The 26,469-nt window shown below is 33.6% G+C and overlaps 1 protein-coding gene across 1 annotated transcript in view; it reads right to left on the reverse strand.

Annotated features, from left to right (window-relative positions):
- LOC143235141 (synaptogenesis protein syg-2-like) overlaps positions 1-26,469 on the reverse strand; it is a 123,620-nt gene that overhangs the window by 47,998 nt on the left and 49,153 nt on the right. The window contains exon 2 of the mRNA XM_076473001.1: positions 10,407-10,612. Coding sequence (XP_076329116.1) covers positions 10,407-10,612 — 206 coding nt within the window. The remainder of the gene's footprint in view (positions 1-10,406; positions 10,613-26,469) is intronic.

The raw sequence follows: 26,469 nt of genomic DNA on the forward strand, positions 1-26,469 counted from the left end.
TGCAAAGTTAAGCTTTTCGATTATTATAAATTTAGAATTACTTTAATAATATATTTGAGACATATCTTTAACTTTAGCTGATGGAAGATGACTTTAATGCCTCAGTGGTATATCTGGAAGTTTATAACACTGCATATCGGACAAGCACAGCCATCGTGTAGTTTCGCGTTTAAAAACAAACAAACAAAGCAAATACTACCGAGACTGAACGTTAGTTTTGATTTATTATCGCATAGAACACGAATTGCTGAATGATGATATTAGCTACGTTGACGTCATGCTCGCATGCTTAAACGGATGTAAGCGCAGAACTTAATACGAGTTATGCTGCCACATAAATATATGTGTAAATGTTTTAAACGCTTAGTAATTAATGTAATATGAGTTATTGAAAATGTGTAAATAGAGCTCATTTTATTAACGTAAGCAGTTACGTCAAATCAACAACAATTCACGATGAATCAGAGAAAAATCTGTTCCAATTGTCATGATAACGAGATGGAGAAAAGTGGTGGAGAATCTATTGTATGCTTAAAAACACAGTTAAAAGTGGGAAATGTATCTTAGATGTTTTCATCCACTTTCTCCGAATTCTCAAGTATTATTAACTGTTCGTGAACCAGGAATGGTTTGCCAGGAAACAAAGATTCCTAGTTACACATAAAAACAGTAAACTGTATCTTACAAAGCCGATTTTATCGTATTTTCACACAAATTTTTGTAAATAACTAGTAGTTGTATGAAATATGAGCTATATATATTTCTTTTAACGGAACGTAACTTGTATCCTTGTATAATGTACATATCCAGAATCACAGATTAGATGTTGTTCAAATCTCAGACTTCTTGTAAATCAGTCTTCAACAACATGAAAATCGTTAATAGAAATTGTTTGATGCATAAGTAGAATTATTATCTAAGAGTGTTTGTTTCGAATTTCACGCAGAGGAATACGAGGACAATATACGTGTAAGTAGTTCTTAATTTAGTAGTGTAAGACCAGACGGAAGGTAGCTAGTGATCACCACCCACCGCCAATTCTTGGGATGCTCTTTTAACAACGAAAGTGGGATTGCAGTCACATTTTACTGCCCCCACGGCAGAAAGGGCGAGCATGTTTGGTGTGACGAGGATTCGAATTCACGACCGTCAGATTACAAGTCAAGCGCCCTAACCACCTGGCCTTGCCGGTAACGTTGCTTAAGTATTAAATAAAATATTAAGATGCTTCTAAGTTTTTATGAAGATGGACATTCAGGTTTACTGCGTAGGTCAAGATCCTGTCAATAAAACCTATGAAAGCAATATTTTTTATTACAATTTATAACCCGGTAAACTCAAAACAAAACTTAGGCATAATTACCTTAATAATTTAATTAATAACTCTGAAGGATTATATTGTATACTTTTATGGTATTTATACAAGTAAAATTATTATTAAAAACATCATTTATATCTTGAGAACATTTCTCTTTGAAGGTATAACTTACTTATGACGCTGGAAAGCAGTAACTTTTCGAATAACTTATCTATTTTCAGAATTTTCTTGTTTTTTTTTTTGTTTGAATTTCGCGCAAAGCTACACGAAGGCTATCTGCGTTAGCCGTCCCTAGTTTAGCAGTGTAACTCTAAAGAGAAGGCAGCTAGTCATCACCACTCACCGCCAACTCTTGGGCTACTCTTTTATCAACGAATAAAGGGATTGACCGTCACGTTATAACGCCCACACGGCTGAAAGGGCGAGCATGTTTGGTGCAACCGGGATTCGAAGCTGCGACCCTCAGATTACGAGTCAAGTTCCGAATTTTCAGAGGGTATTTATTTTTCTATTTAAGTATACAGATTCGATGATATAAAAATTTGCTTCGACGTCCACGTTTCAATGAACACTTGTTTCAACATTAATTACATAATTTATTTATTTGTCTACCTTTTAATTCTGGTAATCTAATATTGAGTTGGTATCGAATTGAGGGAGTGTTATCCCTCTGTTTGAGCCCTGAGCGTTGGAGACAGAGCGTCAGTCCATGCTATATCACAAAATGTTCCACATACTATAATATATTAGTGGGTTATAATAGGGATAGTCAACTACTTAGGGTGGATGGTGGGTCTTGCTGGGAGTACTTTCTATTGAACAGCACACAGTAATTCACGTATATACTGAAAAATTAAAAAGAAAAAATGGTTCTTAGACTTTAAACCTCGATTTTGATATACAAGTTCACATTGCTGAGACACAACCAGAGATATTTTTGACCTACCAACATGGCTCTAATGTCAAATAACAGAACACTGTCCGACAAAATAAGCGTGACGTTGTGTCCAAACCTCCAGTTTTGTCTGCGGTTTTCTCCATTTTTTTTGGAAAAAATTCTACTTTAGAATACTAGGTCATGTTTCTATTAAATTAATAAAACTAGACTTTAACCAGAATATGAGCGTGTTACCGTTACAGGTTTAAACGTGATAATGTAAAGGAAATTAGAACATGAACTTCGGTATTATATTTTGAACGCAAGGCTACAGAAGCACAAGTGATTATGTGCATCACTGACAATACCTTCATCCTACTTGCCTTGAGCTGTGAGACATATTTTACTGCCACATGTAATGTAGTTTTAGTTTTTAATTGTCCTTAATTTTTCATTATTTAAAAAACTTGCCACGACACACTAGTGTCCACTTGAAACTATTGCAGTATAGATTTGTTACTGATCCATCTTTGTTGGAACTCAAGATTTGTGCTAAGGAAACGTTTATATTCAGAATGTTAGCACATCCGTATAAACACGTTATCTGTTAAACAAAATAATGAATTGTTTTAAAAGATTAGTAATGCATTTGTAACATAATATATGTAATTTGTAGTCAGTTATTTTGGATTTTTTTACATATACACGCGACGTAATACAATATTTCCATATACATGTGACGTAATACAATATTTCCATATACATGTGACGTAATACAATATTTCCATATGCGTCCACTAGATACTTCTACTTAGTATGAACTTTGACAAAAGCTTGAATCCATAATAATCTTTACGAAACATTCCATAAATAACAAACATGTCATAAGTGGTAGAACGGTTTGCAAGTGACTTAAATACAGTAGTAGGTAATGACATATGCAGAAGAGTGCCCCAGTCAAACTGGTATCTAGTAGTTACACTGTCTACAGAAGGTTACTGAAGACCCCAGAGATGTACAGTCAAACTGGTATCTAGTAGTTACGCTGTCTACAGAAGGTTACTGAAGACATCAGAGGTGTACAGTCAAACTGGTATCTAGTGCTTACGCTGTCTACAGAAGGTTACTGAAGACCCCAGAGGTGTACAGTCAAACTGGTATCTAGTAGTTACGCTGGCTACAGAAGGTTACTGAAGGCCCCAGAGATGTACAGTCAAACTGGTATCTAGTAGTTACGCTGTCTACAGAAGGTTACTGAAGACCCCAGAGGTGTACAGTCAAACTGGTATCTAGTAGTTACGCTGGCTACAGAAGGTTACTGAAGGCCCCACAGATGTACAGTCAAACTGGTATCTAATAGTTACACTGGCTACAGAAGGTTACTGAAGGCCCCAGAGATGTACAGTCAAACTGGTATCTAGTAGTTACGCTGGCTACAGAAGGTTACTGAAGACGTTACAATATTCTTTGCACTAATGTTGATCGAAACAAGTAACAATGACTTTTGTTTTATTGTCTCGGAAAAACCATTCTCGTCAGTTTGAGCACATATACACGTAACACTGTGAGGTGGCCTTGGTCCGCAACGTATATAAATATATTCATGTATCCTATACCTCATTTGTTTTTTATAAATAAGTCACAAGACCGCAGCTCTGCTTACGATTTTACAACTTCACACATCGGAAATAATTAACAAAAAAAAAAACTGAGTCTCCACTGTTTGTTCCTAATGTTCTCTCAGTGCAGAAAGTAGTGAAACGGAACTGAAAACCACATCACGGTTTTTCAGATTCTTTGTCCACGGTTTGTGTTCTAAGAAGCACTTAGTTTCTTGTTTGTATCTTTAGGAAGCCGTTTTTGGACTGTTTTTTAACTGACTGTTCACAGCTATTTGTATTTTGTTAATGGAATGTAAAGTTAGAAGCCACTTATGAGAGAATAGCTCAACCGAGATTCTGTCTTCTTTGCTGTGTGTTACATCGTTGTCTATCCGTCTTCTTTTTTTGTCATGTCAGTCATCAATAGTTGACGGATGTTGTTCTTTTCGATTGCAATTGTTCGTCGACTCCAACAGACGCCTTTTAAGAACTGTTTAAAGAAACCGTACTTGGAAATGACATTTTGTCCAAGAGAGATAAGAAGAGATACTTGCTGTTATTTATGGTCTTACAGATTAACCATAACATGAGTTACGTTTCTACATTTATGGGGCTCGTGCGACAACTTGAAAAAAAAATGAGGTGATTAACTCATTTTCCCGTGTAAATTATTATTGATGTTGTTTTAAAAACAAAGCTAAAAATGAGTTATTTATGTTCTGTCTTTCATGGGTAATCGACCCTATGTCTGAAAACATACAACTGATCCACCAAAGGAAATATACAAAAGATAAAAACAGAATACAAACTGGAAATTGGTGTAGAATTATTGCACAGAACGCTACGATGGATAAGGATGGATAAGGTGTGATAAGGATGGATAAGGTGTGATAAGGATGGATAAGGTATTAGTAAAGACTATCAGTTTACAAAATAACAAAGTAGTTACATTAAATAAATCATATCAAATTAAAATTCTTCTTTAAAGGACATTTTTGATAGTGAAAAAAATATTTATTGTGGTAAATCTGTAATTATAGTTAAATTAGTTATATTAATATACATTTGTAAGAGGCATTTTGAATTAACGTTAAAGGTTTTTTTATTTTAAATGTCTTCTAAAATACAGTGTAAACATAGTCAAGAATTTCTTAGTGTTGCTTTACGTGCTTTCCAAGTAAATACCAAGATATGTTTAATATTAAATGATATGTGTGACACTTAATATAATTATGTCTTGTTACTCCGAAATCAATGATCAGAGAGAGATATGAATTGAATTTACGTGACATCAGTCCTTCAATTTATTGCAAGAAACGTAGAAATCCCGTAGTTAATCCCTACACGTTGATTCCATTTTCTAACAACTTACTGGAACTAGCATTTTGTATCCAGTCTTTCAAGTACATCGAATCACTTTTGGGGCTGCGCTCTGTCATTAGAGATCTGTTAAGATGTTTGACACTTCCAAACTCTGATTTGCTGGATTTAAATTTTGGTCATTTCTTTTCCATACGGCCCGGCATGGTTGGGTGGGTTACGGCGGTCGATTCGTAATCTGATGGTCGCGAGTTCGAATCCCCGTCTCACCAAACATGCTCGCCCTTTCAGCCGTGGGGGCGTTATAATATGACGGTCAATCCCACTGTTCGTTGGTAAAAAGAGTAACCCAAGAGTTGGCGGTGGGTGGTGATGACTAGCTGTCTTCACTTTAGCCTTACACTATTAAATTAGGGACGGCTAGTGCAGATAGTCCTCGCGAAATTCAAAACAAACCAAATCAAACTATTCCAGAAATGTACGATTCTCTTATCTTTACGTCAGTTACTTTGTAAAATTATTAGACCCAGTTAAACATCTGAAATTTAAATGAAATTGGATATTGTAACTTGTTAATTATTTTCATATTTCACTGCTGCCTTGTCATTTCTTCTCACATAAAACAATTAAATTGTTCACAGTGTTTTACAGCACAGTTATCTTTTGATCTAATGTAACGACTGATTTAAAGATTCTGGACTTGTTAGATATTCTATTCATCTACTTTCCTTAGCTCAATACTTTTCAAATAAAAGCATCTCGTTAGGAAAGGCGTATTTTTCTCGAACAGAAAAGCCGATTTGACGTATGAAAACACACGATAATAGGATGAACAAAGTTCTCTCTGAAACTGTCATACATTATTTATTTCATTTCATATTAGTAAGTATAACCCCAGGAGACATTCTTGAGGAAAAATCCACAAATTTCTTAAACAGAGTTCTAAGTATGTTTTTGGATTTAAGAAAATTCTATAAGTCTCAGAAACTTCATTAAATATAAAAATCTCAGTTTTCACTACATTTTTCTATCGGCTTACTTATTTTTCGGAGGGCTCATTTCGAATAATTGGTAAAAATAACACTCGAAATTCTAATCCACTTAACTACCTAAACTAATTAATAACCTAACATATACTGCAACGCCCCCTACAATCCCGTACCCTTCTACACTCTCGTCCCTAAGACATGTTCCAGGCAACGATCAGTTGCAAACTCTCTCTGTAAACCAGAAGATGACATACGAAAATCGAAACGTTCTTCTCTACTTTAATTCAGTAAAAGTTTTAATACCCATATCAGCCGTCTTGAGATACAATCCATTTAATGTTAATAAGAAAATATTATTTCTTCGAGAACGTGTTTAACAACTAACGTGAGTACAGGGTGACAACCGGCAAACGTAATTTCCCAAATAAATGTTTCAATAGAAATTCTAATTACTAAATAATTTTCTATTCGGTACAATACTTCACGTATCTCGACAAAATTGTAAACACAAACTCATAATTTGTAGTGACATATTTTTTTTCTTCAAAAATGAATCACACATCTTTTCCAACCTCTTTTTTACTTATGTTTTGTATGGTTCAAATCGATTCTTACGCTTAAAAAAAACCTAAACCTAAGAGCTCGTGACGTAGCGTTTACTATTCTTCTCGACAAGAACTAAATATAAAAAACTGAGTGACGAAAAACATAAACGACAGGTTTCAAAAATAAATTATAATTTTGTTGAATACGTGTTTTTTTTTAATATCATTGCAGGTTTCGTTGTACAAGAAATTAAAATAAATAATTATCAAATATACTACATTGTAGTTCTCTAGGGTGCTAAGGAAACCAATATAATTCTGTATGGTGCTAAGGAAACCAATATAATTCTGTATGGTGCTAAGGAAACCAATAAAATAGTATTTCTATTATTACTTATCATGTGGCACAACACAAATAACGTTTAGATTGTCTAATAAACTTTCAAATAATTTTATTTTCTTATACATTATGAACTCATTTTACTACAGTATTAAAATAAACATCCTCAGTCTAGTGTGGAATCTAGTGTGGTTTTAATTAGCAATATTAGAAGTCTTGTGTGATTTTAATTATTTAATGTTAGGCTGATTTCGTCAGATGGAATTAGTACAATATCTGTCTATCATTGCTTAAATATTATCTAAAACAATCTCAAACTCTTAAGTAATAATCTCATCTAAAAAAGCTCTAAAACTATGTTTGGTTAATTTATCGTTGAATTACGAATTACCAGAATTTGTAATAACTTCGTTGGGTATAATTTGAGTTATTCATCATTCGATTGAATATCTCTATATCTGCATATCTCTTCTATCAATTTGTCTTATAAAATCTATAAAAATCAATAACTTCACTTCACTTTAAAGTACGTTTCCATCCCAGTAGCCCAGACGTATATCTGCAGGATTACACCTCTATAAACCAGGTTTCGATACTCATGGTCGGCAGAGCTCAGATACCCCATTGAGTAGCTTCGTGTTTAATTATAAACAACAACAAAAGTACGTGATCACGAATATAAAAAACAGATAACAACATGTGTTCGACATATATAAATAGTGAAATATTATTTCTTTCTCCTCAGGGACATTTCAAAATTTTCAGTCACTTAGCAAATAAAACTCCTATGAAACTATGTGCTCCTGTAGAGATGACCAAATAACTCAATAGACATAATGTAACTCTACACGACAAAACAACGAACAATGGCAAAGTGTTTTGAAGATGTTTCATAACAATTTTCATTCGTTTCTCTACTTGACAAGCCCAAAACAAGGCAAGAAATTATAGTTAAAATATCAAACCAGAAAGTGACGAACCCACCGTATTGTTGTTGCAGTCAAGATAGGCTATAATTATTTTGTTAATAACGTCAGTTTAAACTTAAATCCACTCTATGTGTTTCTGGGAAGTGACGTCATTTAGTCTTAATAACTAATAGCAATCTAAAAAATCATACTTTCGGTGTAAACACGATATTATTACCTCTTGACGCTAGATTTATTGGAAACATCTGATGTTCCTTTAAAAAGTTTAAGTACAGTAATTACCGGGCAATAACAGATGAACATTAGAAACCTGAGACACATAAATACTCAATGCTTTATACAGGATACAATTCGTGTCTTTATGGAGCCAATCTCTATATTATGTACGAAGTGAAGGAGTGAAAAAATTAACACATAATATTAAATTTTATTATATACATTTATACATTACACTAACTTTCAGTGTGGGAGGAAATTAAAAAAAAACATTTTGTGAATGTATAGTGATTTAGGGATGAAGTACCTAAACTAATGTAAATAAGAATCTAGGAATCATACAGCTATACATAGTGGATTTCTACATGACCTGGCCCGGCATGGCCAAGCGTGTTAAGGTGTGCGACTCGTAATCTGAGGGTCGCGGGTTTGCATCCCCGTCGCGCCAAACATGCTCGCCCTTTCAGCCGTAGGGGCGTTATAAAGTGACGATCAAACCCACTATTCGTTGGTAAAAGAATAGCCCAAGAGTTGGCGGTGGGTGATGATGACTAGCTGCCTTCCCTCTAGTCTTACACTGCTAACTTAGGGACGGCTAGCACAGATAGCCATCGAGTAGTTTGTGCGAAATTCAAAAACAAAAGCAAACAATCTACATTACTTTTAATATTAAAATTTAATGTTACTTTGTAAAATGCATATTTGAAGTTGATATTACTGTTGGTATGCAGTTTGTTTATCACACTATCGTGGTAATGTCAGGGTAGGCATTAATTTAAACGAAAAGCCTAGAACTTATGTACAAGGAAAACCAAGCCGAGTCAAGACATGTCTTTATTGTAACAGACTTACAGATTCGTGATGACGAGAAACCCTCATGAAGTAAAAATGTATCTCAAGTCAGCTGGTATTAGTATTGAAACTTTTATTAAACTAAAGTAGAGAACAACGTTTCGACCTTCTTAGGTTATCTTCAGGTTAACCTTTCTTAAAAGTTTTAATACCAATACCAGCCGTCTTGAGATTCGTTATTAGAGATTCTCGCTACGAGGTCGATCGAATTGACCAACCTAGTAATCATTTTGTACTCGTGCATTTTACAGTGTAACATGGAATTTTGATAGTAAAGTCTGAAATGGATAACCTATGTATAGCTGTATCATCCTTATATTCTTGTTTTCTTTCTTTCGACATTGCCATCAGTACATCATTTTGCATTTACAAAATATTTCTTAATACTTGTGTTACTTAGTTTTGTGCAAGTTAAAAGTTTTCCCAATAAACAGAAGTCAACAAAGAGTGAAGATTTAAAATTCAACAAAACTAACAAAATAAGTTGAAATCTCCTGTATTTACCTGAAGGGTTTGATAAAAATATTATTATATTTGGTTTCTATCGACTAGCTTTAACAAAGATAGTTGATTCTAATTTTCCTGAAAAAACCTTTAAATGAATGACGTAACATTATAAACAATTTGAATTGTGTGCACTGATTAATAGAACTCTAAATCTACATGAAGAACTCTAACAGATAAAAAAGTATTTTTGTCCGAGAGGGTAACGCATTAAAAATTAAGTAACTCTAAAACTCTAATTATAAAAGAAAAGATATAACTTTCTCAGTTTGGAAACATAAATCAGAATTCGAACATATTTAGCATGAAACATCTTTGCATTATAAATGTAATTTTCTGCAAGGGTTTCAACCCTGCATTTTAGATAAATAAAAATTACTGCATGTTTGAGTTAGGAAAGACTGACTAAAAGTACCAGGCAAACCAGTAACTGTTTTTGATCCCATGAGCCATTATATTGCGTTTAAACTAGAAGGGAACGTTATTCTGCAATTATTTTATAGTATGAAACTTCCATCGTTCTGATGTCTTGAAACACGAACCCCTCTGCTAGTACAGCGGTAAGTATACAGATTTACAACGCTAAAATCAGGGTTTCGATTCCCCTCGGTGGGCTCACCAGATAGCCCAATAAGGCTTTGCTGTAAGAAAACACACACACTAGAAACACGAAAACAGTATGCAAATACTAAAAGACGTGTACACCTGTGTGTTGCATCATGAGCACGTGCTTTCAAGCAGCGGTTGTATATGTATTTCAACGTATTGTAGCATGTTCTTTAGTTCTTGTTATCGGGAAAATAAAAATGAGTTTATATCAGGTTGCTCAACAATGACGACTTTTACTGAGTAATTGATGCACTTAAAACTATTTTGAAACTTATCTTCTTACTAAAAGCAAATAATATCACTTACGTCAACGTAAACTCCAGGTAGTTCATACTTGTGTGTCTTAGGATCTTCCTTTGGAAGGTAACGATAAAACTCAACGCTGTTTTTATACCATTTCACCGAATATAAATCCTCATTCTCCAGATCAAATGAACAGTTGAGCCATGCTGGACTGCCCCATTCTACAGCACTGGGGACGTCCAAATCCAAAATACGAAGTCCATGTAAATCTAATATGCAGATGAATGAAAAATTAGATATATGTTCAGAATGCGTACAAGTACTTTTTGTTAGAAATACATTAAAGATGCGCATAACTTATACAGTAACTAAATATTCATTTTAATTTATAATGGCTGTTTATTCTGAAATTTGCACAAAGCTACACGAGGGTTATCTGTATCAGACGTCTCTAATTTAATAGTGAAAGACTAGGAAGAAAGCAGCTAGTTATCAACACTTACAGTCAACTCTTGGACTTCTCTTTTACCAGCTAATAGTGGGATTGACCGTCACATTATAACGCCCTTTATAATACTTACAGTGTGTTTAGCTATATTAAATGCATCGGATATTAAGTTCAAATAGAGTGATATATAGGCTTAGATGGGTAAAATGTTCTGAAACTATAACTATTGAAGATACATTTTATTTAGATTTGTGTTGCGAAATACTTAAAAACACTCGTATGTACGTGCACTGTACATTGCGTATTTATATATTTCAGAGTGGATTCAGTCCTAACTACTTCATAAATAATAGAAATAAGGATCTTTAATTCATTATTGAAAATTGCCAAATTAGAAGCCCCCTCTTCCTTCTCCAATCACAAAAACAGTTTAATACTCAAAGAAAGTATATGGTATACCCCCCGTCACAATAGGCGAGCTACGACTACCTAAACATTATTTACACTGTTCAACCCACCATCTCCAAGAATAACAGAGGATTTTGTTTTGTTAACCTGAAGATGACTAAGGAAGGTCGAAACGTTATTCTCTGCTTATCAATAAAAGTGTAAATATTCATACCAACCATTCTGAGATATAAACAGCGAATTTTGATACCTGTGGTGGGCAAGGCACACATCTACCCCTTGTGTAGCTTTGCGTTTTACAATAAACAAACAAACAATTTTTAACACGAGTCTTATATAATAGTAATAGCTAGTTGTCACCTTCTTGGTTTCTAATTCCTAACAAAAAAATCGTATTAAAAACTGGATGCTATGTAATAAAAGGTACTTAATGAGATATTCACATTGTGCGTCACATCGCTCATTTTTGTATATCATATATATATATATCTAGAAGGATACTCTATGATTGAGATTCATGGTCCCCAAAGTGAATATGGTTTATTTTAAATTAGATTTATAGCAGCTAATGATAAATATAATAACGTACTTTCCCACATGTATGATAGATATGTATATATTATGGTGTGGTACTGTAGTTATGGCCTGGTTAAGTGGTTAGTATTTATCGCGACTCTTGAGAGATTGACGTATTTTTGTTTCTTTTCCCTATATGGATGTGGATTAATAATAAAGACAAAAGTCACTCGACTTGTAATCTGAGGGTCGTGGGTTTGAATCCACTTCGAACTCAAAATGTTTATCTGTTTAGTCGTGGGAGCGTTATAATGTGACGGTCAATCCCACTGTTCATTGATAATAGAGTAGGTGGTGATGACTATACTTATATAACACTATTTTAAGTAATTCGGTTCGTTTTGAAATTTATTTCAAGATTACTCTAGGGCCAACTGCTCTAGCTGTATGCAATTTAACAGTGATAGACTAGAGGAAATACAGCTAGTCAACGCCATCTACCAGATTATTTTCAGTAGAAACTTTAAAAGCTATAATGTGTAATTATAACAATTTGCAAAAAAATATTTTACAGAAGTACATGTGTTATAATATATATAATCTTGCCCTTTAAATAAAACTCACAAATACAAGTAAAATCTAGTTGAGAAACAGAAAATAATACCTGCACAATACCACATTGTATAATTAACTATAAAAAAACATCTATTTTTATAACTCTTTCTGTTCATCTGTTTCCTATGTCAGTCGCTGCTGAAACCGCAGGTCACGGAAAACAATATTAGTAAAGGAGTTATACATGAGTTTATCTGGTTCACTTACAGACACAGGTTTCATTCAAAGAACCTGCAGAGACAATTATTGCTTCTTATAGTTTATCCCATATTAACCAACATTATAACTTTGTATGTATGTTTTAGAGCTTCTAAAACATATACCCTGGGCCATATCTGTCCAGGGTATATCTTTATCTGTATCAAGTATTTATCTTATTGGGGAATTTCCAGGATGGGGGTGGAGTTAGTGTGTCTGATTTTAAAAACATGATACAGTGATGATAGTTGAAGAAAATCCGTGTAGATGCCGCTTATTGTGGATAGAAGACAGAAGGTTTGGCTTGTGTAGAATTTCACGACAAGCTACTCGAGAGCTATTTGCGCTAGCTGTTCCTAATTTAGCAGTGTAAGCCTAGAGGAAAGGCAGTTAGTCATCACTACCTACCGCCAACTTTGGGCTACTCTTTTATTAATGACTACTGGGAATTACCTTCACATCATAACGTCTCCAGGGTTGAAACGACGAGCATGTTTCGTGTGACAGGATTCGAACCCGCGACCCTCGGATTACGAGTCAAGTACTTTAACTACCTGGCCACGTCGGGCCGAAGACAGAAGGAAAAATTGTATATTATATTGAAGAGTTAGGTAATTTCAATAGCTCATAAATTATGACCATCACTGGGAAACACTTGTAGAGTTTCTCAGAAACACTGATTGGAATGGAAAGATAACACCCACTCTGCGCCAGCGCCGCTCATATTCTCTGCATATATTAAGATTAATCGGTCAAAATTTCGTGGAACGTTCATGGATTCACCAATACAATCAATTGTAGGAATATCATTTGTAACATTTCACGGATAAATTTTCAAAATATCTAAAGAAAACTGACAGTACAGTATTGACTAATTTTGTGATTGTATCACAAGACGGAATATTAAGTTAAAGGGTTTTTCATGTTTAGTGGGTAACTTACTGAATTTAATATAAAATATTAGCAGCTATTTTAATGGTTACGGCGTTTCGATGTATGGTGTCAATAGTCATCCGATATCATCGGACGAAACGTAATAATGAATCGAATACAGACAATGTCTCACCCAAATACTTTTCTTGTAATCTAACTTTGTATTTATCATTTATTACTTTTAAAAAACGTCTTAAAAGTTTGTTTGTTTGCAAATTTAGGTTTGGTTGTTTCAAAGAGAGAATCTAATTAGGCAGGGTACTTGATAATTTTAGCTTATATTCTTTCAAGATGGTTTGGTTTGAATTTCGCTCAAAGCTATATGAGGGCTATCTGTGCTAGTCGTCCCTAATTTAGCAGCGCAAGACTAGATGGGAGGCAGCTAGTCGTCACAACCCACCACCAACTCTTGAGCTGCTCTTTTACCAACGAATAGTGGGATTGTCCGCTTGACTATAACGCTCCCACAGCTGAAATGGCAATTATGCTTGATGTGACGGAGATTCGAACCCACGGCCATCAGATTATGAGTCAAGTGCCTTAACCATCTGGCCACGCCAGGCCTTATCAAAATGAGAAATTACACATTGTTGCATAAAACTGGCGTCTTATTAGAAAGAAATGATTCTATTTCAGTAAAACAATTATCAAACACGTTTTTTAAACATACTGAGATTTTTATTTTAACAAATAAACACGGAACGATGGAAGAAATATACTTAAGTAGTAACAAACAAGGAAATAAGAAGAGAGAAATCGAAAAGATAAAATAATTCGATAAGTAAAAACGTTGTATATTGTTCATAATTTCAAGGTTATTCTTTCAACCATTACTGATGGTATTGGCGAATACTTATAGAATCAATATTTTTAAAAGCTGTTGTGTTAAACATTGGAATATTAGTTCAACTTACGTACACGTTAAAACGAAATGAAAGGACCCGGCATGGCCAGGTGGGTTAAGGCGTTCGACTCGTCATCCGAGGGTCGCGGGTTCGAATCTCAGTCGCACCAAACATGCTTGCCCTTTCAGCCGTGGGGGCGTTATAATGTGACGCTCAATCCGACTATTTGTTGGTAAAAGAGTAGCCCAAGAGTTGGTGGTGGGTGGTGATGACTAGCTGCCTTTCCACTGGTGTTACATTGCTAAATTAAACACGGCTAGCGCAGATAGCCCTCGTGTAGCTTTGCGCGAAATTCAAAACAAACAAACGAAATCAAAATGTTAGCACTATAATGTGTAAAAGTGATATAAGGACATAAAATGTAACAGATTCCATATTTCAGTTACACTTTAATTTACTGATGTAATAAGTTCTGATGACACATGTTTTTGTGTTTAAGTGTGTTCGCACATTAGAATAAAAAAAATTCGGTGTATAAGAAAACCTGTACATAATCGGTATAACGTATTAATTATTTATGATTACGAATAATTATTGCATAATTTTTAGGAAACTTTCCACACTATTAAATAACTAACACATGTGATAATATAATTATTTTTTTTAAGTGTTAATGATTATATTTTTACTAAATATCACGTATATTAACACACAATTATGACAAAACGGATCCCTTAATAGCCTCTTATCAGTGGTTCAGCAGCATGTCCACGAATCTACAACGCCAAAAACCAGTTTTCGATACCCGTGATATATAGAACATAAATAGCCCATTGTGTGGCTTTGTGCTAAGTTCTAAGGAAACCAACCAAGCCAAACCATTAAATATAACTGAATGAACATGTTAAGCAGTGGTGTTTTAGGATAAAAAAATTAAAACATTCAATATGTTATTCTTCTTAGTCAGTTTTAATAAAGACGTTTTTGTAATAATTCTTAATAATAGATTTGTACTATTTACTAATTTGTTTTTCACAGAAGTATTTTGGCTTTTCTATTCAAATCCTACGTAGCTTGACGTTATAATGATCTGATGTTATATTACACACGTAAAACCGTATGTGATCTAGTTGCGAAATTTAGGAGCTATTTACGTCTCTGTTAGCGATTAAATCCACGTACAATGTAGAGGGACAATAAAAAATGTTGTATGAGATAAAGGGAAAACTGGTCTAATGTACCTCACTAAATTCGAGCGTGACCGACACTTGGATTATATACATATTGATTTTGGGTACCAGCAACACCAAGCGTAGGGCGCACGTGCACTCGATTCTGTTTTATTATTCACCAGAATATATACCAACCTACTCTCAAATTAAATTCCTTAGAGACATTACTGAAGTAAACTAATCTATGATAATTTGTTTGCGCATAAGTAAATTTTCTTAGCTAACAACATTAAATGATTTATCATAGACAAGACTATTTGTGATGATAGCTAAATAAAGCTTATAGTTGCACGTGTGTTGTTGCTTCGCACAGTTAGAACATATTACCAGGTCTGATTTTAGGTCTGATCATTTTTTCTAATCTCTTCAGTTTTGGTTATTGTTTTCGATTATTGTACAAGATAAAGTTTTGAAAGAAGTTAGGACTACAAGAAATGTCGGAGACAAGAAGAAACAAACTTGGCAGCATGTGGTGACTCATACTGGGTGCACTGGTCTGTACTGTAAACAGGATAGTTTTGTGGGGTTAACATTCCGAAATAACTAAACAAACTTGGCAGCATGTGGTGACTCATACTGGGTGCACTGGTCTGTACTGTAAACAGGATAGTTTTGTGGGGTTAACATTCCGAAATAACTAAACAAACTTGGCAGCATGTGGTGACTCATATTCGGTGCACTGGTCTGTACTGTAAACAGGATAGTTTTGTGGGGTTAACATTCCGAAATAACTATCTACTCAGATGTGGTGACTCATATTCGGTGCACTGGTCTGTACTGTAAACAGGATAGTTTTGTGGGGTTAACATTCCGAAATAACTATCTACTCAGATGTGGTGACTCATATTCGGTGCACTGGTCTGTACTGTAAACAGGATAGTTTTGTGGGGTTAACATTCCGAAATAACTAAACAAACTTGGCAGCATGTGGTGACTCATATTGGGTGCACTGGTCTGTACTGTAAACAGGATAGTTTTGTGGGGTTAACATTCCGAAATAACTAAACAAACTTGGCAGCATGTGGTGACTCATACTGGGTGCATGGTCTGTACTGTAAACAGGATAGTTTTGTGGGGTTAACATTCCGAAATAACTAAACAAACTTGGCAGCATGTGGTGACTCATACTGGGTGCACTGGTCTGTACTGTAAACAGGATAGTTTTGTGGGGTTAACATTCCGAAATAACTAAACAAACTTGGCAGCATGTGGTGACTCATATTCGGTGCACTGGTCTGTACTGTAAACAGGATAGTTTTGTGGGGTTAACATTCCGAAATAACTAAACAAACTTGGCAGCATGTGGTGACTCATATTCGGTGCACTGGTCTGTACTGTAAACAGGATAGTTTTGTGGGGTTAACATTCCGAAATAACTAAACAAACTTGGCAGCATGTGGTGACTCATATTCGGTGCACTGGTCTGTACTGTAAACAGGATAGTTTTGTGGGGTTAACATTCCGAAATAACTAAACAAACTTGGCAGCATGTGGTGACTCATATTGGGTGCACTGGTCTGTACTGTAAACAGGATAGTTTTGTGGGGTTAACATTCCGAAATAACTATCTACTCAGATGTGCAACTAACTACTTGCTATAAATCGCAACTTCATTCACTCAATAATTCAGAATGTAGTCTAACAAACATATGAAGAGATGATAATGTTTAATGATCAGAAAGAGATACCACCAACCCAGTTTTTAATACAAAAATGCCCCAGCCTGCACAATAAATCTCTATGTAATATTTTACGAAATCACAAGGTTTGATGGTCCCAGCATGGCTAGGTGGTTAGGTCGCTTGACTCGCAATTTGAAAGTTGCGTGTTCGAATCCCCGTCTCACGAAAGATGCTCAACCTATCAGCCGTAAGGGCATTATAGTAGTAAAGCCAATCTCACTATTTGTTGGTAAAAAGAGTAGCCTAAGAGTTGGAGGTGAGTGGTGATGACTAGCTGTCTTCCCTCTGGTGTTAAACTGGTAAATTGGGGACAGCTAGCGTAGATAGCCCTCGTGCATCTTTGCGCAAACTTCAAATCAAACCAAACCACAAGGTCTGACATCCAATCCGTTATACCTCTGAACATTTAACCAAGTTCATTACCATGAATACAATTAACTGGATCGTTGTGCCGAGTACAACATGACTGACTGTGATAATTTCGGTGATGGTTTAGTAATATACTGAGGGTTATCATAATGAATGAATGTATGCCTGATATTGTGTATCAGAGATGTAGACTAAGTCGTTCTGTTGTGATGGACTACTTTCATGAAGATACTGTATGAGTCACTGATTGCCCGGAGAAAAGTTCTTATTTGGAACATACAAAACAATACTCTGATTTCATTGGGTGGTTTGAATATCTTGACTTAATTCAACACGAGCCACCATAATGACTGACGTTAGAATAAGCGAGAAGTAAGACATTATAACTCATAAACTCATCAACCGAATAATCGGAAATATGCTTTGCTGATTGTTGTAGTTATTATAACATCGAGATAGAAGCAGATGGCTGCTAAACATTTTACGTTTCTAAATATGATTTTTAATGACGAGATGAAGTCAGTCGTGTCTTAAACCTTACAATATTCAACTCTTATTGTGGTATGTTAAATGTAAAATATTCAACACTTATAACGATGGAAAACAGAACACTTGTTCACCCGCACATAAATATATATTATCGAAACACAAAAGAAGTATATTTATATTAGCTAAAACATGATGTTGAACATTATTTCCAATGCAAAAATATATATCAGTACTTAAGACAGAAATTTCAATATTGAAATCACATAAAATTTTAACTTGATAAAAACGAAAACATGAAACACCTATGGGATGGGTGCAAGTTGGCCCTGTAGTGGAACTCTGAGTTCGAATCCATGCAGTATGACAAAACATTACCCACACGTGTATTATAAGAGTGACAATCAATTCCTTCGCGTGGACAGTGGGCAGAGGCGTATTTAAGTAGCTGTTAGAGGAGGCTCAACCCCAGGGCCCATGGTCTTAATAGGGGCCCATTGATAATTTTAATCTATATAAAATTACATGGGGTGTAAGACACAAAAATTATTAGCCCCTGGACCCACACAACTTTAAATCTGCCCCTGGTATTGGGTGGTAGGCTGTTGCTAACTGGCTGCCTTTCCTCTGGTTAGTTGTTAAAAATTGTAGATAGAAGCAAACTGTTTTATTATTTTTGTCATAAATACAAAATAAAAATAAATTTTAAGATAAAAAAGTCTATGCATCAAACTGCTATCGAGGTTAGGCCCGGCATGGCCAGGTGTGTCAAGGAGTTCGATTCGTAATCCGAGGGTCGCGGGTTCGAATCCCCGTCGCACCAAACATGCTCGTCCTTTTAGTCGTGGGGGTGTTATAATGTGACGCTCAATCCCATTATTCGTTGGTAAAAGAGTAACCCAAGAGCTGGCGGTGGGCGGTGATGATTAGCTGCCTCCCCTCTAGTTTTACACTGCTAAATTAGGGACGAATAGTACACATAACCCTTGAGTATCTTTGCGTGAAATTCAAAATAAACAAACAAAGCTATCGAGGCTAGATAAGATTTGCCTTTCTACGTAAAATAAATCGCAAGAGCAGGAAAATCTCTGTAAAACAATTTAACATCTGCAGATTACCGGTTCCTTCCACAAAAATAAGTCGCCGAAAATGCCTAAATTAGCGAAATGGCATGCACGAGTGCTTCTGAGTGTGTAAGTGTCATGGCCCATTTCACTCGTTTCTCAAATATACCACACTTCTACACATCCACAGCCTGTAATTTCTTTAATCACCATACATAGACAAAAACAAAATCTTTTATCACTAAACGTTGACCCAAGCAAATGTCTACATAAACTAACCTGCACGAAGAAGTCGAATTATGAAGCATATTTGAAACTATAAAAGCAGCAGTGTAGAATGCAAGTTTTAGTTTTGACGACGTAAACGTTATGAGGAAATTAATGGGGTGGAAAACAGAACACAACGAGATATTTGTAAGTAAACGCTCGCGTATAGTTCTGCAATGTATGGTGTAGGTCTGTTCACATCATTACTATTATAATTCACACAAAACACCAACGTTGGGATCTTTTCTAACTGCTCACAGGTACTGATAACTAAAATTCATGATGACCTGTGGAAATGCTAGTACATGTATTATATAACTAAATTTAGGAAAGTTATTTGCAAAAATTGAATAAACACAAAATTATAATTTTGGAGCTGAGCATATGGTTCAAGATGTCACTTTGGTTTTCAGTTGTATTGTCTTGAAAAGATTATAATAATGCAAGATGTATTTCATTCGTGTTTTAGGCTAGACAGTCAGTATGAACTTTCTCATGTCTAATAATGAATTTTAGGCCAGTTTATTCAAGAGTTTTAATGATAATGCTTTAGCCAGTGTATTGAAAATAGTTGTGACCATGATATTATTAAGACATACCCTATATAAAACGAATCGTCTAATAACAAATGTATCTTACATTTTATTTTAACCAGTAGCAGATGTAATGTTGCTCTGAGTATATTGGGTTGTATAAAAAAGAAGTAATTATTATGGTCTAAACGCTGGTGAAACATTAGAATTTGATAGACTTAACCTTTCTTTCCCACCGTCCAGCATAGTTGGTGAGTATTGTTATTAAACGTGAGATGTCTCATGAAGTGTCTCGGTCTGTGTCAAAAGACTGACCTAAAATACTATTTTTAAACACTTCAGATTTTAAACCAAATGGAGAACTTGAGTAGAATCTGGAATACTGGCAGCTAACGTGGTGTTTATCACGCATGTTAAATCTCTTAACCGTATTGGTTGATACACAACTGTCTGTCTACTCTAATCAATTTACAAGCGAATTACCACATTCGTATCTTTAAGTCCGTTTGAAATGCTTGCGTGATTAAACAAAATTAGACCGATAAAAGATACTTACAATGAAATTGAATCAAAATGTAAATATCGTAAACTCAGTTTTGTAAACTAATAATTATGGTGGAAAACTGTTGGATACTACCAAGTGAAATAAGCTACGAGTATCTAGGGCAAAATAAAACATAAATTAATGCTCTAATATTGATAGAGTGATGTTCTTAAGCAGAATGCACTCACGGTTTCAATAATTCCCATCGTGTAACATACAATATTTTTAAAGTTAACTCATCATTCTCAGGTCACTAAAATCTACAGTTTCTTTAACCACACTGACAATATTTTGGTTTAAATACAAAACCTGCAACGTTTCAGTGCAGTAATTTTCTATGTAAAATTACAAAACTTTCAAAAAATAATTTTAAAAATCCTCAAAAACTTATATTGAAGATATTTTAATAGAATGACAAAAACAAGATAAGCTGTTAAAAACCTAAATCAGTTTAACTGTTTTAAACAGTTAATTAATATTTATTCCTATTCTTAATTATTATGGCATGCATTTTTAACAGAAACGGTTATTATTTTATAATTCTCTAAACATTGTATTTGTATTAGAAATCTTATATATAGAGAGAATAGAATATTAAGACGCCAGCACAAGGTTAGTAATGCCAAAATGACTATTAATTCGTAAATGACATTTCTAACGTTTCAAATTATAATACTAGACTTGTGCTAAAATCCGCTAGATAGCAGCGTGTGTTATTTTATCTTGAATGTTGAAAAAAAATCAGTTTTTAAAAAAAGATTTCACACAGATATTCAGTCAATATCATTTTATTTTTAATGGTTTACCTCGGATACTTAGGACACCTAGTGTTCTATTTTATATCATTCGAACCGTTCTTTCAATCCACAGTTTTTATTGATCCAATCTGATTAAACTATTCCAAAGAAATAGGTGTGATTGGTTATTGTGAGAAAGAATCACGATTTTCGTAAATTTTATAAGACATTAACTCACTCAATTTTTTAGAAACTTCTAAATCCTTAGAATATATCCTCCGATATAAAATATCATTTTTAGCACGTATAAAAAGTATCGTTATGTAACTATCTCAAGTTACGTTTTATCATTTATCATCGAAGTATTATGTTACGTATTACGATTTCAAATAGCCTGAAATTGAAATAAGTTCTATTTGAACTTAGAAGGCAAGTAAGTCTCAGTATGTGTGAAATGTATTATATTTTTCAAGAAGACTTATAGACACACAATTTTCATCCTTATCACTCAGTAAGTCTCAGTATGTGTGAAATGTATTATATTTTTCAAGAAGACTTATAGACACACAATTTTCATCCTTATCATTCAGTAAGTCTCAGTATGTGTGAAATGTATTATATTTTTCAAGAAGACTTATAGACACACAATTTTCATCCTTATCACTCAGTAAGTCTCAGTATGTGTGAAACGTATTATATTTTTCAAGAAGACTTATAGACACACAATTTTCATCCTTATCACTCAGTAAGTCTCAGCATGTGTGAAATGTATTATATTTTTCAAGAAGACTTATAGACACACAATTTTTATCCTTATCACTCAGTAAGTCTCAGTATGTGTGAAATGTATTATATTTTTCAAGAAGACTTATAGACACACAAATTTCATCCTTATCACTCAGTAAGTCTCAGTATGTGTGAAAAGTATTATATTTTTCAAGAAGACTTATAGACACACAATTTTCATCCTTATCACTCAGTAAGTCTCAGTATGTGTGAAATGTATTATATTTTTCAAGAAGACTTATAGACACACAATTTTCATCCTTATCACTCAGTAAGTCTCAGTATGTGTGAAATGTATTATATTTTCAAGAAGACTTATAGACACACAAATTTCATCCTTATCACTCAGTAAGTCTCAGTATGTGTGAAACGTATTATATTTTTCAAGAAGACTTATAGACACACAAATTTCATCCTTATCACTCAGTAAGTCTCAGTATGTGTGAAACGTATTATATTTTTCAAGAAGACTTATAGACACACAATTTTCATCCTTATCACTCAGTAAGTCTCAGTATGTGTGAAATGTATTATATTTTTCAAGAAGACTTATAGACACACAATTTTCATCCTTATCACTCAGTAAGTCTCAGTATGTGTGAAATGTATTATATTTTTCAAGAAGACTTATAGACACACAAATTTCATCCTTATCACTCAGTAAGTCTCAGTATGTGTGAAACGTATTATATTTTTCAAGAAGACTTATAGACACACAATTTTCATCCTTATCACTCAGTAAGTCTCAGTATGTGTGAAATGTATTATATTTTTCAAGAAGACTTATAGACACACAATTTTCATCCTTATCACTCAGTAAGTCTCAGTATGTGTGAAACGTATTATATTTTTCAAGAAGACTTATAGACACACAATTTTCATCCTTATCACTCAGTAAGTCTCAGTATGTGTGAAACGTATTATATTTTTCAAGAAGACTTATAGACACACAATTTTCATCCTTATCACTCAGTAAGTCTCAGTATGTGTGAAACGTATTATATTTTTCAAGAAGACTTATAGACACACAATTTTCATCCTTATCACTCAGTAAGTCTCAGTATGTGTGAAATGTATTATATTTTTCAAGAAGACTTATAGACACACAATTTTCATCTTTATCACTCAGTAAGTCTCAGTATGTGTGAAATGTATTATATTTTTCAAGAAGACTTATAGACACACAATTTTCATCCTTATCACTCAGTAAGTCTCAGTATGTGTGAAACGTATTATATTTTTCAAGAAGACTTATAGACACACAATTTTCATCCTTATCACTCAGTAAGTCTCAGTATGTGTGAAATGTATTATATTTTTCAAGAAGACTTATAGACACACAATTTTCATCCTTATCACTCAGTAAGTCTCAGTATGTGTGAAACGTATTATATTTTTCAAGAAGACTTATAGACACACAATTTTCATCCTTATCACTCAGTAAGTCTCAGTATGTGTGAAACGTATTATATTTTTCAAGAAGACTTATAGACACACAATTTTCATCCTTATCACTCAGTAAGTCTCAGTATGTGTGAAATGTATTATATTTTTCAAGAAGACTTATAGACACACAATTTTCATCCTTATCACTCAGTAAGTCTCAGTATGTGTGAAATGTATTATATTTTTCAAGAAGACTTATAGACACACAATTTTCATCCTTATCACTCAGTAAGTCTCAGCATGTGTGAAATGTATTATATTTTTCAAGAAGACTTATAGACACACAAATTTCATCCTTATCACTCAGTAAGTCTCAGTATGTGTGAAAAGTATTATATTTTTCAAGAAGACTTATAGACACACAATTTTCATCCTTATCACTCAGTAAGTCTCAGTATGTGTGAAATGTATTATATTTTTCAAGAAGACTTATAGACACACAATTTTCATCCTTATCACTCAGTAAGTCTCAGTATGTGTGAAACGTATTATATTTTTCAAGAAGACTTATAGACACACAATTTTCATCCTTATCACTCAGTAAGTCTCAGTATGTGTGAAACGTATTATATTTTTCAAGAAGACTTATAGACACACAATTTTCATCCTTATCACTGAGTAAGTCTCAGTATGTGTGAAACGTATTATATTTTTCAAGAAGACTTATAGACACACAATTTTCATCCTTATCACTCAGTAAGTCTCAGTATGTGTGAAATGTATTATATTTTTCAAGAAGACTTATAGACACACAATTTTCATCCTTATCACAAATATATTTTAATATATAAAATAGCACTATAATTTTTAGTAACGGTTATTACAATTAATAATCTATATACAAACGTTTTACAAGTTACAAGCAATACTAAGTCTTCTATGTCGTCTGGAACTGAATATTTTATCGACGGTTCACGATGAGCAAAGTAATTCTATGTTGATACACAAGTACATTTACTTTACAGGAAGCTAGCTATTCCTATTCTTGGTTGGCCTCATGCGGTTTACAAGCTAAATTTTCATCGAAGAAGATATCTAATGTCCTCATAGAAATAGTAACTTTCAAAGTTAATTCTCTGAAGTTGAATGGTTTCTAATGATCGGAATCTATAAACGTTCCACGTCAAATATCTGTAGTTTTCCGATTAATAAGCATTTATCACAGTTATAGCTTTTGAGCTTTATAAAATACTAATTGTAGCAAACAAATAATGTTATGAAAGTGTATTTTGGCGCATAGACTTTAGGCGAGGTTCTCAAAAGTTCGGTGAGGAACAATATTTTTACTTTCGCACATAGTACACCGTTAGTTCTTATACTCGAGAATATTCTGCAAATTTTGAGAGTAGGAGGCAATTTCGTAATACGTATAAGTTACATGCATTTCTAAATATACATTAAAGTGAAACGAATGTAGATGATAAAATAAATAAATAACATTAAACCTGTTACACTCGTTGAATTAATTATTGCTGTTTCGTCATGTTAATAAATTTGTTGGTACACTTTTCTCTAAAATTCGAATTGATAATAAAGCAACATAGCACATAAATTGGCGTATTATGTGCTTAATATAACACCGACTTTTGCACAAAGAAATAGCTTTTTATAATATTTTTATGATTCAACTTTCTCATCAGTTTTATGTTGTCATATACTTCAGTTTCCACCATATTTCACTGTACGCATGAAAGTTAAAACATTGTATACTTGAATTATACAACAAATACATTCTAACTGTACAATAATTATTCGAGTTTTGGGCCTTTTAAAAAATTAATTTCATGATTATTTAATAGCTGTAAGTCAATTAAAAGTATTGTTTGTGGAAATGAAACGCATGATCCAATAAACGTGCAAAACAAAAATATATAAACTTTATGGACTATTTTTCTTCCTTAACATATTTTACGGGAAATAAACACAGTGTTTTTTTTATTATTGTGCTTATAATTGTTAAACTATGAGTGAAGTAAGATCTGATTATCTTAATGTTTTTTCTCCATATGCACATAACGAGGGAGATTTTAGCAAGATATTGTTTTACTTCTTTAACGTATTTCAATTAGGAAAACGATTGGCTTTATCAAATTAAAGTGGATATTGTCAGCCCTAACCCTTTATACATACCCCTATGAAATATTAATATGCTTATTCTAATTATATAAGTTCGTATTTAATCAGTATATTACTAATAACTACCGTAACATTCTAACATATTTAAAATTGTAATATTTTCCTGCATTTTTGTTGTCTTTCTTCACATAACAGTTTAAATACCAGCTATTCTAACAGTTTAAATACCAGCTATTCAGACATCAGTTGTTAATAAACTGACTATACAATCTCTTCTTGACTTTGTGAACTTTTCGGTCAGATAATTGGAATTTTTGTTTTCATTTTTTACATTTTTTTTTCCAAAAATAACAAAACATGTTTGAGATTCTCTTAAGTCTGGAAAGGGAATCAGTGGCTGTTGTTTTTATTGTTCTTCACTTTGGATTTTCTTCAGTATATTTCAAATATTTTTTTTTCCTCACAGAATGAAAATCCATCTAATATTCCTTTTATATTTTGGTTCGTAGTCTAAAGGATGAAGTCTGAAGATGGTAGTAAAATCGTTCACCAAGAATGAATATTTTGGACTCAGAGTTCATTTTCTTTAGCCGTATTATCTTATCGGTAATAGTAATGAAAGTATACTATATATTTTAGGTAATTTAATGGACTTAAAGCTCTATACACTCCACTAGAATATACAAAATAATAAGATTTAACTTTGAAAATATTCTTTAAGTCTTCTTGCTTTATAGAACTGTACATAGCTTGGAATACGTGCATATGTCTATAAGATTTTCGGAGTAGCAGAAGAGAAATGGTTTGTTTATATTAAAGAAAAGCTTATTAGGCCATCTACTGTGTGGACCACGTACTGTGTGGACCATTTACTGTGTGGAACATCCATAGTGTGAACCATGTACTGTGTGGACCATCTACTATGTGGGCCATTAATTGTG

This window comes from Tachypleus tridentatus, chromosome 12, assembly GCF_004210375.1.
Source record: "Tachypleus tridentatus isolate NWPU-2018 chromosome 12, ASM421037v1, whole genome shotgun sequence".
Classification (NCBI taxonomy): Eukaryota; Metazoa; Arthropoda; class Merostomata; order Xiphosura; family Limulidae; genus Tachypleus; species Tachypleus tridentatus.